The sequence below is a fragment of the Macaca nemestrina genome, chromosome X (genome assembly GCF_043159975.1).
Source record: "Macaca nemestrina isolate mMacNem1 chromosome X, mMacNem.hap1, whole genome shotgun sequence".
Classification (NCBI taxonomy): domain Eukaryota; kingdom Metazoa; phylum Chordata; class Mammalia; order Primates; family Cercopithecidae; genus Macaca; species Macaca nemestrina.
In genome coordinates this window covers 107,225,813-107,244,027 of record NC_092145.1, presented here as the reverse complement: position 1 = coordinate 107,244,027, position 18,215 = coordinate 107,225,813, and the positions used below count along the sequence as shown (strand labels likewise).

Here is an 18,215-nt window from a genome sequence, read left to right as displayed (position 1 = left end):
GTGTGACTTTGGGTAAGCCCCTTTACCTCTCTGGTGAGACAAAGAACCTATACTTTGGTGCCTGGTAAAGCTGGGTACAAGTCCTCGCCCTATCACTTTTTAGCTGGGTAAGCCCTCTGAAGCTCAGTTTGCTCATCTATAGGAGAGGAGTGGCAATTCCTACCTCACAGTTCTTGTAGGGATTTGGTAGGTAGACAAAGTGTGCACATGGTGAAGAGTCTCAGCCTGAACCTGAGAGAGTCTGACCCTTCTCCCAGAGAGGCAGAGGAGACCCATGGGAAGCCTGCTTGTTTCAGGGATAGTGAGGAAGATTTCTAAGAAAATATCCCTGAACCTGGGACCACTTTTGGAATTCAGTCATAGCTGAGCATGCTGAACAGACTCAGATGATGACCCACCAGGGCCTGAAGGGAGGAAGGAATGAAGGGTGAGGAGCCTGACCCAGCCACAGGGCACTGGTAGGGCCTTCACGTGCTTATTCGACAGATACTGTGGCCCAGGCACTATCCCCCAGTGCTGGATACAGCAGTGGCTAAGGGTAGACAATGTCCAGCTCTCACGGAGCTTATATCCAAGTGAGAGGAGACAGACATTCATCAACTAATGCAATTCAACTGAGCAAAATGTAGAGACGGCAGGAGGAAAGCATTCCAGGCAGAGGAAACAACCCGGACAAAGGACCTGAGGTGGTAATTCCAGCAAGCACCAAGAGGCTGACGTGGTGGGGTGGGAAAAGTGCAGGGGAGAAAGGTGAGACTGGAGATGGAGGTGGGGGCCCAGCATGCAGAGCCTTGGAGGCCTCGGTGCGGGTTTCCGTATCTATAGGAAGAGCAGTTTGGAAGCCTGTGGTTTGTGGACAGGCATGTGGGGTGGGGAGTATCTTTGAAGCCCCTAAAGTTGTATGAAAAGCTTTAATTTCCGGGGAGAACACCTCTAGCTTTGATCAGATCCTCGCGTGGGTCTGTGATCCCAAAGGGTAGGGAAGCTTCTTACATGATTCCATTCGCTAAGTGCCCATGATGAGCGGGTGGCAGGCATCCTAGAATCTTCCGTGAGCTAGCCCCTATCCCACACCTCCAGCTAGTCTCAGCCTTCTCCCCACCTTCAACCTGCACCCCACCCAGACAGAAGCACCCGCAACTCAGCTACACTCTGCTGCTCCAAGCCTTATTAAAGAGAATTTGTGTCAAATGCTCTGTAATCGTACCTCTGTTGTCCCACTGTGCCCCCGCTGTCATCTCCCCACCTGGCTGGCTCCCCATTGTTCTTCAAAAGTCAGCTGGATGTTGTGCTCTCTGGGAACCTGCCTTGACCCCACCCAAGCAGGTTGGGTCACCTCCCTTGTGTCCTTCCGCCCTGCTCTTCTCTCAGCTGGCTTCTCTCAACACTGTGTTCAGATGCCTGCTGCCCCTTCTCTGTCAGGAGCTCTGTGAGAGCTCTGTGTCTTGTTCATCCCAGTGTCCCCAGCACTCAGCACAGGGCACCTGGTCGCACATGGTGGGGGAAAATGGACAGAGGTGGAGGCTGCAAGGTGGGCCCGTGGACACTAGAGGGCACTGTGGCCACTAGAATCCCAGCCTGCTACTGGCCAGGCAGCCCCAGGAGGCTCCCAGGCCCACGATTGTCACATGGAAACTGTTGCTGGGTCCTGCAGCTCCTCAGCTCTGGACCTAAGCAACCAGGGCCACAGTTCCAGCCTCCCGATAAACCTTCTGCTCCCTTTCCAGACCAGGCCATTTCTCATGACAGTGCCATCTCACTGCAGATACTCCTTTAGTTCTTCACAAATGTGGGTGCCAAACACTCTTCTCGCAGTTCTGGCCTGCAACACTCTGCACTTCTCCTTGCCCCAGCCAACCCCTCCCCTGGCTAACTTCTACTCATGCTCCAAGCTTCCACTTAGATGTCGGCTTGGAGAAGCCTCCCTGGCCCTCAGGCTGGGTTGGGTATATTTCCATGGTGCTCCCACAGCAGCCTGCACTTCCCCTATAATCGTCTGTAATTGTCTGTCTCCTTGTCTATTTCCTGACCAGACAGTGGGCTTCATCACAGCAGGGCTGTTACTCACCACCCTATCAGTCACATTTAGCAGCGTCTGGCACATTGTAGGCACTCGATAAATCCTTGAATGAAGGAATAAATGAATGGATATGTGGATGGACAACTTGAGGCAAGTCATTTTACCTCTCTAGGTTTCAGTTTCCCCACCTGTAAGTCACCCCTACTTAGCAGGGTGGCCACAAGGATTAAAGATAATGTGTCTCCAGTGCTCTGTAATAGTACCTGATATTTAGCAGACATTTTCTGACTCAAAGCAATTATTACTATTTGGAACAGTGAGAAAAGGGCAAGGGGAGGAGTTGAAGGAGACTGCCCAGAACCTGGGATAATGTCTCCCACTTAGGTTTACCATTTAGATATGGAAGATGGCTTTAACAGCAATAATAAAACTACCAATTTTATTAAAAGTAACAGCACCTACTGTGTGCCAGGCCAGAATCAGGAGGCCTCTGAGGAGGTGGTGGGAAGCCCCTAGTCTCAGCCAGAGGATGCAAGGCCAGGGCTAAGGCCAGAGCTGTGGACATTGCTCCTGTGTCTGGAGAACAGTCATTACTGGCACGGCTGGTTCCAGACTCTTTATTCATAGGTGAAAACTTGTCTAAAGGGTCATTAATTCCCTCTGTAATTAATGTAAAACCTGCAGGGTTTGTATTAATGGAAAAGTAAGCTCCAGTGTCAAGCTGATAACATTGATAATGTGTACTTGTAATTATACACTGGAGATAACTATAAATTCAGTCACTGAACTCATAAAATATCAAAATTCTTGAGGCCACCAAGAGCTGGGTAGCAGCTGTCCCATCAGTAGCTTTATACCAGTTGTTCTGAGGTGATGAAAAATTACCACAAGCTGGTAGCAATGGTAATATTCATTGTACATTTAAAAGCTTTTTCAGCATAAAATAAGAGGGCACTTTTAGACAAAACAGCATGTTTTGATGCAAGGATATGGAACTTGAAAGCACAGTGAGCAAAGGTCATCTTGCTATAAAATAGGAACCAAAAACAATCTTACAAGCGTTTGCCTCTGAGCCGACCAGGCTCTGACCTCACTTGGGTACACATAAAAACTGTGTTTACTGCAGAAGAAACACGAAATACCAAGTGTTTTCTCTCTCTCTCCTCTCATCCAATTCTAAGGGAATCAATTATCTCACATGGCCCCTTGCCGCCTTGTGTTACCAACAGGCTGGAGGATCACTGCAATCCAATGGCAGGAGGGGCGGATCCTGAAGCTGGAAAAGGTCATATAGCTTCCAAGTTGATGGCCATGTCAGGCCATGGGCAAGCAGAGGAGGCTGGTCCAGAGAGAGAAGTCCATGAAAAAGAGATGATAGGCTGGGCGCAGTGGTTCACGCCTATAATCCCAGCACTTTGGGAGGCTGAGGCGGGCAGATCACGAGGTCAAGAGATCGAGACCATCCTTGCCAACGTGGTGAAACCCTGTCTCTACTAAAAATACAAAAATTAGCTGGGCATGATGGCACATGCCTGTAGTCCCAGCTACTTGGAAGGCTGAGGCAGGAGAATTGCTTGAACCCGGGAGGTGGAGGTTGCAGTGAGCCAAGATCATGGCATTGCACTCCAGCCTGGGCGACAGAGCAAGAATCCGTCTCAAAAAAAAAGAAAAAAGAAAAAGAAAAAGAAAAAGAGATGATAGGGACCAGGCAAGCCATGAGAAATGGAGAAAGATGAGACATGGGCCCAGGAGATGCAGAGAGCGAGACAGCAACCTTGGTCCTCGACTTCCTGGTCCCACTTCCAGTTGGTGTGAGGCCTGGTAGTATTTCATTAACTGTTCTTAGATTCTGTGAAATGCAGCCTCACAATAGTCCCCCTCATTAGCCCTTTATTCTTGAGCTAGCTTGAGTGGGCTTCCATTCCTCACAATAAAGTGTACCCAGACTAAGACAAGTGAAAATTGGGAATGTAAGTGCAGGGCTTGTGTAAGCAAAATCGCATAAAGAACGCCTAGGTAGAGAGGGGTGAATGCAATTGTCCAGCATTTGTGTTTGTTCATCCGGAAGCTCCCTTGTTCCCTGACACTTACAACCACAGCCACACGCTCCACACATTCACACACGCTGACATTCAATGGTACACAGAAACAAACGCAGCAGCAACCAGATATGGTTCTCTGCAGACCCCCTGACATGCAGGGCCACATGCCAGCATGCAGTGTTGCACTTTGCTCTTCACAGCCACACTGCCATGCAGCAGTGCACACCCACATGCATGAACACAGAGGTGCTGCCCATAAGGCTCAGGGCAGGAGTCGAAGCTTCACTGAGCTCCATGCAGCCTCCCTCCCCAGCTGCCAAGTGACTCATCCCCAGGGCTGCTAATTAAAGCCAGGACAGAGGGGACAGAGGCAAGGGGAGGGGAAGAGAGAGAAGGCAAGTGTATTTCGGTGCCAACCAGGCACTCAGCCAGTTTAGGGGTCACCCACTTCCTGGGGCTGGGCCAGGCGGTGGCAGAACACAGAGAGGAAGGGAAGGAGAAGAGAAATCTCTTACCCTTTCTTGCCCTTCTTTAGCTTTCTGGAAAGGTACCTCCTCCTCTGTCCCACTGTCAGAATCCAGTTCTGACTCCTCCAGACTTCTGTCCTTACAAAATGACTGTCTACCCCATCATCACGCTCCCATTTGGGCTGACCCGAGCTGGCTCATCTGTGTCTGCAGCAACCCCAAACTGGGAAGCAGTAAGTGGCAAGATTCCAGGCAAAGGAAGTGGTAGGAACAGGGCAAGGTGGGCAACCAGGCTGAGCCAAACGGGAGGCATCATGGGAGGTGACGCAGCTGGATGGCTCTGGGGATGGGTAGTGTCTTGGACATGTGGATGGGAGAGCCACGGATCGTTCATGAGGTCTTGGCCATTCCAGATTGCCAAGAGGTCAAAACAAGAGATTATCTAATCCAAACTCCTGTAGGACAGATTAGGGCACTGAGGCCCAGAGTGGGAGGCTCCTCCTCCCACTTCTCCTCCAACTGCAGTGGTTCCCGTTGCCATAGGGACGTCCCTGTCTCTGCGGGTGTCAGCAGCTCCCCCACCCCCTCCCTCCTTCCCTAGCAACAGGCCACCTCCTCCCGCTTTCATCCTTGCGTGTCTAGCAACCCCAGCCCGGTCCCCAGAGCCAACAAGTTCAGGTTGACCCTCACTGCAGCAGTGCCTCTAGGCCTGGGCCCCCTCATCTTCTGGTGAGGGCCTCATCAGGCCCCTCCTGCCCTCTCTGTTTTCAAGTTCTACACCTCTTCACATTCTTCCAGCCTGACTATATAGCGTATGACAACGGATTGGGTTAGGGGAAAGCGGAGGACACTAGTTTGTTGCGCCACTATTTCACACTGAGCGTTGCTTTACTTTAAGTTCTCTCATCAACCCAGAAAAGTCGAGACTGTTGTTTCCATTTTACTCATGAGAAACTAAGAACCAGAGAAGTTAAGTGATTTTGCAAAGAGCACACAGCTAGGAAGCAGGCTCTGCTGCTAGCTAGCTTTGTGACCTCGAGCCTCGGCCAATCCCTCTCTGGACTTTGGCTTAAGGTGCCTTTAGGTCAGATCTGTGACAACTTCTCAGGGATCCACAAGAAGTCCAGGCACCTTTCTCTGCCCATGCCTACCCCCCACCCCCATCACCAGCTGTTCTGCTCTAATTAGACACCACACTTCCTCTGGCACCCCATACTTAGAAGCCCTCAGGCCTGGGTCATGCCAAGGGTGGCTTGCAATCTACCGACTCTGCTCTCTCCTTGTTATTCAGTTCCCATAAAAGCCCAGGCCTAGCGCCTCTCCTGGGTGTTTCTTCTACCCCCCAGCCCTTCCCCTTCCACAAACGCATGCACGCACACATGACGTTTATTAGATGAGGAAACTGGGATTCCAAGAGATGAACAGATTGTCCAGTCACACAACTAGAAAGCAACCTACCCCCAAATGGAGGCCTGTGCTTGGATCCAATGTTTCTGCCCTTCCTATGCCACAGAGCCTCGCCTCTCTCCTCCAACTTTCCCCAGCTCCCAACTGATGACAGAAGGTCGCTATGACCCAGCCCTGACCCGCATTCTGACCTTACTGCTCTTTTCCTGCCTAAATCTTCTATTTTAGCCCCACGGATCGCTCCCTGTCTCTAAACCCACCCGCCTCGCTTTCCTCCACAAGCTGATCCCACCTCCAGGGACACCCTCCTTATGCAAATCTGCACGGCAGTCCCTGACAGCCCTGCTCAGACACTGCCTGCTCCGGGAAGCTCTCCTTCACCTTAACTGGAGCGGATTCAAAAATTTACAAGTGGGTCCCTACCCAGCCCTGGTTGCAAGTTCAAATTGCCTTCCCACCATGTTGTCAAGATCTTGCCCCACACACGCCACGCTTTAGCCCCTTCCCATAGCCTGAGTTTGACCCTCGCTTCCCAGATGCTGACTCCTCTAGGCCCCTATAGCCTCCTTGACTGTGGGCCCAGGACGGATGTCAGGAAGCGTGTCTGAATAAATTAAATGCTGGCTTTGGAACCAGACAGCCCAAGACACTGACTCTCTCAGAACCTCTTCCCCTGATCTGTAAATCAGGGATTGTAATCCATGCCTATTAGGGCTGTTGTGAGCATTATATTCCAAGTTGTTAGTATGTGAGGAACAAATGATGATTGCTATAATTGCTACTATCAGGATGAGGATGAGGATGATGATTATTATCTGCCAGGCTGCCGAGAGCTCCCGTGGTGATGGTATGGGTAGCACTCTAGGTTGGCGCCAGGCAGACTTGGGTTTGAATCCTGGCTCAGGATCCATATATTAGCTGAATCCACATATTAGCTGCCTGGCTGCAGGCAAAACCCATAACCACTCTGAGCCTCAGTTTCCTCAGCTGTAAAACAATGATGATAAGGCCAGCCCAGGTTCTACCTACAGTGTCACTGGGAGGATCAAACAAAAGAAAGTTCCTGACAACTTCTGTAAGTTGTAAAGGCCCAAAGGTATATCATCACACGACTTATGATTATGCTCATTATTAAATGTCCTGAGCTCTATGTCCCAGGAACTTCCTTGCCGGGAAAAGCTGATAACTAGAGATGTTTTCAATCTTCTTCTTCAACAAGTAGCAGGTACATCACTGGGGATGCTTGCAGGAGCCCTGTGCTCGGGGTCAGCTCAGGTGGCCTCTCTCCAAACCCACGGTGGGACACTGAGATCTATTCCCTTTGCTAGACAGGTGCCTTCCTAAGTGCTAGGACAAGCTGTGCCCGTGACATGCTCCTTGGCTGCATGCTGGGTCTAATTATGTCTTGTCACAAACCCCTTTCCTGGACACTGGGACTGATTACATTAAGGCTGGCCTGTGTGTGCTCATCCCACAGCCCCAATCTTGGCTCTGGGTATCCGTGTGTTTACCCCAGATCCCCTGTCTGGGGTGCTAGAACAGAGGGTGTCTCATTAGACACTTTTGTCTGTATGCTGGCATCCTCTGTCCCCAGCCCACAGCCCCTGCCTGAATGACAGGACCAGGGCTGCTGCATATAGTCGGGCAAGTTGTGCCTTGCACAAAAGGTCACAGCCAAAAGGATACGAACAGGGGCTGATATCCAACCCGTGCTATGCTCAATGGAGCCACTCAGAGGGGGTGCCCTTGAATGGGACATCTTTTTCTATTCTTCACAAAGGTGCCAATTATGTTACTGTCAGCTGTAGCTGGGAAGGACTGTACCCATCTGTGCCTCTGCTGCCTGGGCTCAGCTCAGCTCAGTGGCCTATCCCATAGCCCCCAGCCTGGATGTTAAGGCTGAGTGGGTCCTATCCTGAGCACCCTCATCATTCCTATATAATCCCTATACTTGACACCTCTGCCTTCATGAAGCTTCTGATGGGGTAGGGCCTGGGAAATGCACGAAGGTCCCTTGTCTTTACCTTTACCCAAGTTTTACTCCTGCCTCCCCAACTGGCAGATTGAACACATCTTTAAAGCTTACTATGTCTACCAATGGGTCAGTAATAACAATAACAACAACGACAACAAAAAAACACGAAAACAAAAACAAACACAAAAAAAACAGAAAATAAAATAAAATAAAACGTACCAAAGCTTGTAAACTTTTTTTTTTTACCAAGCACACACACAAAAAATTTTCCTTGTCACCATAATGTATAGTTCTAATGTCTAGAATGTGTTACATCCAGAGTCCATTCAAATCCCACTACTCGGGGCTGGCACAGATTCAGGGTGGAATGTGAACGCTAGACCAGGGAAGCTCAGCATCAATCATGCCCTCTTCCCCCGGGAGGAGAAGGTGGAAAAGGTCCTGGGTCCAGAGCTGACCTCTCAGCTTTCACATCTGGGCAGCTCCTATGAGCCCCTATGGTGTTCAGCCAAGCCCCCAAGTCAACTAGTGTCAGAAAGACTAAGGAACAGTCTTGAACCCCCTCCCCACAGCTGTCACATCCCCCAACTGCCCTCCCACTCCACTCCATAGCCACCCTTAATACCAACAGGGAAGACACCCTTGAGTTGGCCCCTCCCCCTGCCCATGGATCCTACAGTTACAAACCAGAGGCCCCCACCCCAGGCCCTGCCCCATCTCCCAACTAGTACTAAAGAAAGGAGGTACTGACCTGACTGTTCTGGAATTCTCACCATCAGATCTGAAAGGGAAACAGAGAAAAAAAACCAAAACAGTCAGTATATGCTCTCTGCTTTTCTCCCTCTGTCCTAGGTAGAGTGGCTTTGGGAGCCTTGAGGCCTAATGCACATCACAAAAATGAGGGGAAGGGTATTTCATGCAGAGAGAAGAGAATAGCAAGTGCAAGGCTGAGAGACAGTAGAGTGCCTCGCCAGTTGAAGGGATGGAGAGGAAGACGGTGGTGCTGGGGTGCAGTGAGCAAGGGGAAGAGTGGTCAGAAGTGAGGTCAAAGAGGCACCAGGAACCAACCATGTGGGGCCTAGTGGATCACAGTGAGGAGCGTGGCTTTCCTCGAGGCAGCCAGTAGCCATGGGCAGGGGCAAAGCCCAAGCTTGAAACACAGAAAGACCTAGGTTCAGATACTGGTTCTGCCACTTACCAGCCCCATGACCTGGGCAAGTCACTTCACCTCTCTGAGTCTGAGCCTCAGTCTCCCCATTTGTGACATGAGGCCGATCCTCACGGGGCTGTTGGGATAATTAAACCCTTTGGAACCCGGTAGGCAAATGCCAGGTGTTATTAACACCATAGAAGAGGCTTTGCCAACTGCCTGGTCCAACCTGCTTATTTTCCAGATGAAGGGAACGAGGTTGAGGGGATAAATGAGTCAGCCGCTGGGCTCCTTTCTACTACACTGGTCTGCCGTTTTCATTGTGAGGCCTCTTTAGAGGCAAAAGAAGGGCAAGAGAAGAGAATGGAGTTGGGACATCACTGAGGGAACCAGGGAATGAGTGAAATCTGAACCATACCCTTCCCCTCCCACTACGCCTTCCCAAGAAGAGTGTGAGAGTGTATACGCAAGTGCACACACATGTGTACACGTGTGTGTGCACACGTGTGTATGTAGGGGAGGGCGGATCAGGACAGTGGGGCTGGTGTCCACTGCGTGCAGGGAAGGGGCGGAGGAGGACCATGGAAGTTGAAAGTGGAAGCGTGTGGGACACGGACTTCCCCTTCATCATCTTCCTCCATCTTCACCTCAGGCCTCCCACCCTCGCTCATGCTGCAAAGGAGACAGAGATGAATACAGCACACTGTCCTCAGCTGAGAGAGCCAAGACATGGCTTTAGTGAGGGGAGTGTCCACCTATGCTAAGCGCCAAATGACATAGGTACACACAGGGAGAGGAGCAGGTGGGCCTCAGAAGGGAGCATTTGTTGAAAGAATGAAAGGAGGCCCCGCTGGCGAGGTGGGGCAGGCAAGCAACAGGGTGCTGCAACCACAGCACTCCCGGTTCCACTACTCACAAGCCATGGAATCCTAGGGAAGATACTTCACTATGTTGAGTGTCAGTGCTTTGCCTTATAAAATGGGGCTTTGGGGGTGGGCTGCGGTGACAGTCACTCCCTTTATGGGGTGTGGCTGTGAGGCTCAGCCTGGCACAGTGCCCAGCACATGGTACATGCTCAGCAGATGCCAGTAGCACCAACCCTTAGCCTTCTCAGCGCCCTGAAGGAACAGAGGACCAGGGCCACAGCGTGCCTTATCACATTTATTAAAATGTTCCATCTCCCTCTGCAGCAACAAGATTGCTTCTGAGGCCTGGCCCAATTATTCTCAGGTACCAGGCCTGAGGCGCCTGACTTCAGTGACTCCCCAGATGCCTACAGAACTGAGGCCAAGCCCCTCAGCCTCTCTTCCTAACACTAACCCTCTGCTCCAGGCAGGCCGATCTCTTCACCACCCACCTACCCCCAAACCCAGCACACATGTGTTCAGTCTGCTGTCTACCAGGCCCTGCCCTGGGAATACAACCTCTCAAGGAGCTCATGGACTGGCCACTTACCCCAATCTACCCAAGGGTTTAAACAACACTTCTAATCACCCCCACCACCACTGTGAACAAACTATGAGTACCTACTGTGTACCAGGCAATAGTGTCAGCCTCTTTTTGTACATTATCTCCTTTGATCCTGCAAAGTGGAGGTTATTCATCCAACTTTAAGATGATGAAACTGAGACTTAGAGAGGTCAAAATGACTTGTTCAAGGTCACGCAAGTGGAGGAGCTCAGAGTGAACCCCAAAGTTCATGTTCTTACCACCACGCTCCACTATACCAGAAGCTCAGTGCCGGGCACATACGCACTATGAGGGTGAGTTCCCTTATCTTCATTCCTCAATATCAAGCCAGAGAGGCACCAACAGACCTTTCCTCTCCAGTGCTCTTTCATCTGAGAGATTATGAGAAACGCACCTCTGCTCCAGAAGTATTTCTATTTGATATGTGACAATCCTCAAGAAGGCAGCAAAGGGGAGCAAAAGAGCTCCAAATCATGATGCAGTGGGGAATTCGCCAATTCTCGCTATGGACTGATTCTTACTAGCTTGAGGGTGCACAGCATCATATGACTCTCAATGTGGGAGTGCAGCTCACCCCAGGGTTCATCACCCTTTATGCATTTAGCATATTATTCATTATGTATAGAACAACCATCAGTGCTATCCTACACCTCCTCAGAGGCTCATGTCCTGCCCAGTGGTCATGAAGCTGGGCCACCATTCTTTTGGGAGGCAGTATAGACTGGTAGAAAGAATGCTAGGTCCTTTTATGGCTCATTCCCTAATTGGCAGTATGAACTTGGACAAATCTCATTTCCCTCTGGACCTTGGTTCTTCACCTGTAAAGTGATGGGGCTGTGTTAGTTGAGTTCCAAGCAATCTTTAGGTCTTAAAATATTCTATTTCTTCAGAATCCCAAAGTTTATCTCTTTTATCAACTAGATTCTGCTGTCTGCAAGGAGAAGCAATAGACCCAAGGACTAGATCCCTCTTCATCAATCCATGTCAGTAAAGGAGACCGCTTTCTCCTGCTATTCTCCACAGCCATTTATTTATTTATTTAGAGACAGAGCCTCGCTCTGTCGCCCAGGCTGGAGTGCAATGGCACTATCTTGGCTCACTGCAACCTCCGCCTCCCAGGTTCAAGTGATTCTCTTGCCTCAGCCTCCTGAGTAGCTGGGATTACAGGTGCCCACCACCACGCTCTGCTAATTTTTGTATTTTTAGTAGAGACAGGGTTTCGCCATGTTGGCCAGGCTGGTCTCGAACTCCTGACTTCAAGTGATCCACCTGCCTCGGCCTCCCAAAGTGCTGGGATTACAGGCGTGAACCACTGCGCCTGGCCAGACTTCTCTTAATGAAAGGCAGCTTAGGCCCCAGGGTTCTCAAGAGATTTGGATATGCCAACTCCCATCCTCAGTAGTGACAGCCAATAAACAGTAACTTGTTGGAGCTTTGAGGATAGTAACCATATTTTCTGAATCAAAAACAGGCATGTAATCTGACCAGGGACTTTAATGTTGCTTCTTCCAGGTATAAGAAGCAATTTGGAAGATGGGAGAATAAACGGCAGAATATTGAAAGTTCCTGAGCCTTTTGGGGACTTACGGGGAAGACAGAGCAGAATGGCTGAAAAGAACGGAGGCCCTGGAGCTGCTGTGTTGGAGTTTCTGCCCTTGCCTCTTGACTAGATTGCCTGCCATGCTCCAAGCCATCCATAAGCAGTAACTGGGGAACAATATGGTGCCTCTTCCCAGGAACCTGAAATTAGATCAAGAAGGTTGTCCCTGAAAGCAAAACTAATTAAATAAATACAAAATGCATCAGAAATGAGATATGTGGAGTAACTTCAATGATCACAGACTGGTCCTCAAGGAGAGTCTGAATAACATGCCTAAAAGATCATGTCTCCCACAGAAAGGAGACTGGACATCAACAGAAGTAGATTTTTTTTGTTTTGTTTTGTTTTGTTTTTTTTGAGACAGACTCTCGCTCTGTCACCAGGTTGGAGTGCAGTGGTGCAATCTCGGCTCACTGCAACCTCTGCCTCCTGGGTTCAAGCGATTCTCCTGCCTCAGCCTCCTGAGTAGCTGGGATTACAGGCACCTGCCATCATGCCCAGCTAATTTTGTATTTTTAGCAGAGACGGGGTTTCACCATGTTGGTCAGGCTGGTCTCGAACTCCCGACCTCAGGCGATCTGCCCACCTCAGCTTCCCAAAATGCTGGGATTACAGGCATGAGCCACCATGCCTGGCCCAGAAGTAGATTTTTTTAAGAATGAAACTTGAAGGGCAACTATGAACAGGGCTCCTCCCAGGAGTGTCCTTAGGAAAAAGAGACAGGTGCCCTGGCCCAGAAATCATGCGGGTCTCTCCAAAAGCTGAGAACCAGCCCCAAAGCAGCCTTGCACTTTCTCTCCTGAATATCACCTTACACCTAACTGCAAATGTCTTTGTGGGCAGCTCCTTTCTCACACTGACTGCTAAAGGAACTTTTTTTTTTTTTTTTTTTTTTTTTTTTTTGAGATAGAGCCTCATTCTGTTGCCCAGGCTGGAGTGCAATGGCATGATCTTGGCTCACTGCAACCTCTGCCTCCTGGGTTCAAGCCATTCTCCTGCCTCAGCCTCCTGAGTAGCTGGGATTACAGGCATGTGCCACTGTGCCCAGCTAATTTTTGTATCTTTTTGTAAAGACAGGGCTTCCCCATGTTGGCCAGGCTGGTCTCGAACTCCTGACCTCAAGTGATCTGCCCACTTCAGCCTCCCAAAGTGCTGGGATTACAGGAATGAGCCACCGCACCCAACCATGTTTATTTATTTTTTTTTAAATAGATACGGGGTCTCACTATATTGGCCAAGGTGGCCACAAACTCCTGGGCTCAAGCAATCCTGCCTCAGCCTCCCAAAGTGCTGGGATTACTGGCGTGAGCCACTGTACCCAGCCTAAATGCTGTTTTGACACACATGACTGTACAGTGACCACTTCCATTCACTCCAACTGTCCTGCAACTGAATAACTGTGCCCTCCTCTCATTCTACCATCAGAGTTATATCACAAAGTTTGGGTTAAATCAACATTGGTGGTCTACATTTTTTTTTTTTTTTGAGACAGGGTCTGGCTCTGTCACCCAGGATGGAGTGCGGTGGCACGATCTCGGCTCACTGCAACCTCTGCCTCCTGGGGTCAAGCAGTATCTCCCACCTCAGCCTCCCGATTAGCCGGTATTACAGGCACGCACCATCATGCCTGGCTAATTTTTGTATTTTTTGTAGAGATGGGGTTTCATCATGTTGCCTAGGCTGGTGGTCTACATTATGATGACTGCATGGATACTAATAATGGATTAATCATATGACATACTATGATTACATTTCCTTTCCCGTACAACTTTTTATTTTCCCTGCTATTGATTACTGTCTGTATTTTTTCTTTTTTGAGACAGGTACTCATCATGTTGCCCAGGCTGGAGTGCAGTAACATGATCACAGCTCACTGCAGCCTCAACTTCCTGGGCTCAAGTGACCCTCCCACCTCAGTCTCCCGAGTAGATGGGACTACAGGCATGCATCACCACACCTGGAGAATTTTTGTATTTTTTGTAGAGATGGGGTTTCGCTATGTTGCCCAGACTGGTCTCGAACTCCTGGGCTCAAGAGATTCACCTACCTCAGCCTCCCAAAGTGCTGGGATTATAGGCATGAGCCACCGTGCCCAGCCTGATTACTGTCCATTATTTTTTTGTCAGCTTAGTTCTCTTCATACAAATGATCAATTCTCCCCAAACTGTCAGAAGCGCAATTCTCCTCTCAATATGCTTTGACATATCAGGTAATCCATCCTACTCCTTGTTTCCCTTAAAAACACCCACCTTCCTCCTGCAATCTAGGCTGGCTTCTCTCTAGGCCTGCCCAGATGTTGCCCTAAGAACCTCTCTCTCAGGCCAGGCGTGGTAGCTCACGCCTGTAATCCCAACACTTTGGGAGGCCGAGGTGGGCAGATCACCCGAGGTCAGGGATTCGAGATTAGCCTGGCCAACATGGTGAAACCCTGTCTCTACTAAAAATACAAAAATTAGCCAGACGCAGCGGCGAATGCCTGTAATCCCAGCTACTCGGGAGGCTGAAGCTGAAGAATAGCTTGAACTTGGGAGGCGGAGGTTGCAGTGAGCCGAGATTGCGCCACTGTACTCCAGACCAGATGACAGAGCGTGACTCCATCTCGAAAAAAAAAAAAAAAAAAAAAGACCCTCTCTCTTTTCCATCATCTAGGAATTCCCTTCACCTCTCCTTTGCATTGAACTTTCTGTTTCCTAGATTCCGTGGGTTTTTTTTTTTTTTTTTTTTTTTTTTTTTTTTAGAGTTTATGCCCATATTTTGCTGGAGCACATTCCCCAGGACTTCCTGAGAAAGGATGCATAGGACTTAAAACCTTTAGATCTGGGCCGGGCGCGGTGGCTCAAGCCTGTAATCCCAGCACTTTGGGAGGCCGAGACGGGCGGATCACGAGGTCAGGAGATCAAGACCATCCTGGCTAACACGGTGAAACCCCGTCTCTACTAAAAAATACAAAAAACTAGCCGGGCGAGGTGGCGGGCGCCTGTAGTCCCAGCTACTCGGGAGGCTGAGGCAGGAGAATAGCGTGAACCCGGGAGGCGGAGCTTGCAGTGAGCCGAGATCGCGCCACTGCACTCCAGCCTGGGCGACAGAGCAAGACTCCGTCTCAAAAAAAAAAAAAAAAAAAAAAAAAACCTTTAGATCTTACATACCCTCATACTTGATTGATCATTCAACTGAGTATAGACTTCTAGGTTGGAAATTCTTTTCCCTCAGAATACTGAGCACACTGCTCCATCATATCCTAGCTTCCAGTGTTGCTGTTGATAAGTCCAACGTAATTCCTTTTCTTGATTCTTTGTATATGATGTTTTTTCTCTGGAAGCTTTTAGGATCTTCCTTTTAATCCCTGGTATTCTGAAATGTCACAGTGGCATATCTTGGCATGGGTCTTTTTATCATTTATCTTGCTGGGTACTCAGCAGGAGTTTTCATTCCTTCAGTTCTAGGAAATGTTCTTGTATTATGTCTTTGAGAATTTCCTTCCTGCTGTTCCCTCCATTCTCTATTTCTGGAACTCCTATCGTTGGCTGTTGGAGTTCCTCAATTGATCCTTCAATTTTCTCATCTTTTCTCTTCTGTTGTCCCTTTGTCTTGTTATTCTGCTTCCTAGGATATCTCCTCACCTTTTATTTTCTAATCCTTCTGCTGAAATTTTTATTTTAGCTCTCACTATTTTTAATGTCCCAGGTTTCTTCTCCTCCCTTCATTACCTTCCAAGTTCCTTTTTTATGTTTGTTTGTTTGCTTTTTCAATCTGTCTTCCAAGTTGATGGTTTTCCTCAAATAGCCTTGGACTATCTGATCATCTCTGGCTACCAAGAGCTTGGGGTTTTTAAAAACATATGCTGAGGTTTTTTCTTTTTTTTTTTTTTTCTTTTTGGTTTAGAGACAAGAAGGCCTTGCTATGTTGCCCAGGCTGGTCTCAGACTCCTGGGCTTAAGTGATCCTCCCACCTCAGCCCTCTCAAAGTGCTGGGATTACAGACACAAGCCACCATGCCTGGCCCAGTGTACTGAGGTTTAGTTTACATTAAAATAAAATATACCTATCTTAAGGGTCCTTGGCTGGTGATCCTTGATTAGTTCCCATGACACTACGAAGCTGCTTGGAAGCTCTGTGTGCAGGTGGGGCTTGCCAGGTGGTGGGCTTCACTGTCAAATTACTGGGCTGAAAGCCTGTTCTTTTGTTAGAAGACTTCCAAGTGTCAGCTTTTGGAGGCCTTTTTTTCTGGGGCCTTTCAGTTTTCCCAGAGAACAATCCTTTGATCTCATCTGTGTACCTGACTTTGGTGTCCTAGAAGTGGGGGAGTGGAAGGAGGTTGGAGTCCCACTGTTTTAAGTGGAAGGAAGTTGGGGTTCCACTGTTTTAGGTTGCAGATTCCTTTGCCTGCAGGCCTGTTTCACCCCATCCTCCACTGTACTTGGTGACTTCAAGTCAAAGCCTCTTAACTTCAGTTTCTCCAAAGAAGCAACCTCCATCGGCAGGGATGCAGCTGGGAGTGGGGGACTCACTGTCTGCATGGGGTTGGGGAAGGACCAAAAAAACAAGACTTTTTTTTTTTTTTTTTTTTTTTTTGAGACGGAGTCTCGCTGTGTCACCCAGGCTGGAGTGCAGTGGCTGGATCTCAGCTCACTGCAAGCTCCGCCTCCCGGGTTTTTACGCCATTCTCCTGCCTCAGCCTCCCGAGTAGCCGGGACTACAGGCGCCCGCCACCTCGCCCGGCTAGTTTTTTGTATTTTTTAGTAGAGACGGGGTTTCACCGTGTTAGCCAGGATGGTCTCGAACTCCTGACCTCGTGATCCGCCCGTCTCGGCCTCCCAAAGTGCTGGGATTACAGGCTTGAGCCACCGCGCCCGGCCGACTTTTTTTTTTTTAAGACAAGGTCTCTCTCTGTTGCCCAGACTAGGTGCAGTGGTGTGAGCATAGCTCACAGCCTTGACCTCCTGGGCTCAGGCGATCCTCCCACCTCAGCCTCCTGAGTAGCTAGAACCACAGGTACATGCCACCACACCCAGCCAATCTTTGGTTTGTTTGTTTGCTTGTTTGTTTGTTTGTTTGTTTGTTTGTTTGAGACAGGGTTTTACTATGTTGCCCAGGCTGGTCTCAAACTCCTGAGCTCAAGCAATCCTCCCACCTCGGCCTCCCAAAGTGGTGGGGGAATTACAGGCACGAACCACTGTGCCCAGACAGAAAAGATTTTCAACATTCCCATTCTCAGGTCCATATTTCATCCTGCCTTCCGAGGATGTACCTTCAGTACCTCTCAATCCTGAGCACTGCTGGGATTAGAATAGTTTACTTCTGGTCAGCATCCCGGACCTTATGTGTTTCTACCTTTTTTATTCCTTTTTTCATATTTTAATGAGATTTGGGAAAGCAACAGAGAGAAATAAGTTTATCCAACTCATTGTGTTTAACAGGAAGCTCCCTTTCTTATTCCGGCCAACTCCTATTCATCCTCCATGACTCATTTAGGCACCACCTCCTCCAGGAAGCGTATATTAACATCCCTAGACTGGGTTAAGAGCCCCACCTCTGTTCTCCCACAGTATCCTTTTCTTGCCTCCATCACAGCCCTGATCAAACTATTCTGAAATTGTCTATTTCCATGGCTAACTCTCCCAGCGACTGGGAGCTCCTGGTAGTCAGGAGCTCCGCCTCATTCCTGCTTGGACCCGCATATCTCAGAGTCTGGTTTCCAGGTGTATGGAGTAAATATGTGGTGATGAAATTAATGAATAAATGAATGACTAAAAAAATGAATTGGACCTAGCTAGAGGGACCATCTAGAAAGGGAAATAAGCTGAATACAATTGTCCCTATATAAGATCAGTTCCCTAAAAGATATAAGTTCCTTTGATGCTGTGTGTGCAAGGAAGCCTATCGCAGCATGATTTAAATCAGTGAAAAAAATGGGCACAGCTTCTACACCCTACATTTTTATTTTTTTATTTTTTTATTTTTATTTTTTGAGAGGGAGTCTCGCTTTGTCCCTCAGGCTAGAGTGCAGTGGCACGATCTCGGCTCATTGCAAGCTCCGCCTCCCGGGTTCACGCCATTCTCCTGCCTCAGCCTCCTGAGTAGCTGG

General features: G+C 49.0%; 1 protein-coding gene across 7 annotated transcripts in view; it reads right to left on the bottom strand.

Annotated features, from left to right (window-relative positions):
* Positions 1 to 18,215, bottom strand: part of LOC105493788 (IQ motif and Sec7 domain ArfGEF 2) — a 91,431-nt gene that overhangs the window by 51,565 nt on the left and 21,651 nt on the right. For all 7 annotated transcript variants that reach the window (XR_011618143.1, XM_011761715.2, XM_071088469.1 and 4 more), the window contains exon 2: positions 8,663 to 8,692. Coding sequence is in view for 6 of the 7 variants with exons in the window: in XM_011761715.2 (XP_011760017.2) it covers positions 8,663 to 8,692 (30 nt within the window). In the remaining variant the exon portion in view is untranslated. The remainder of the gene's footprint in view (positions 1 to 8,662; positions 8,693 to 18,215) is intronic.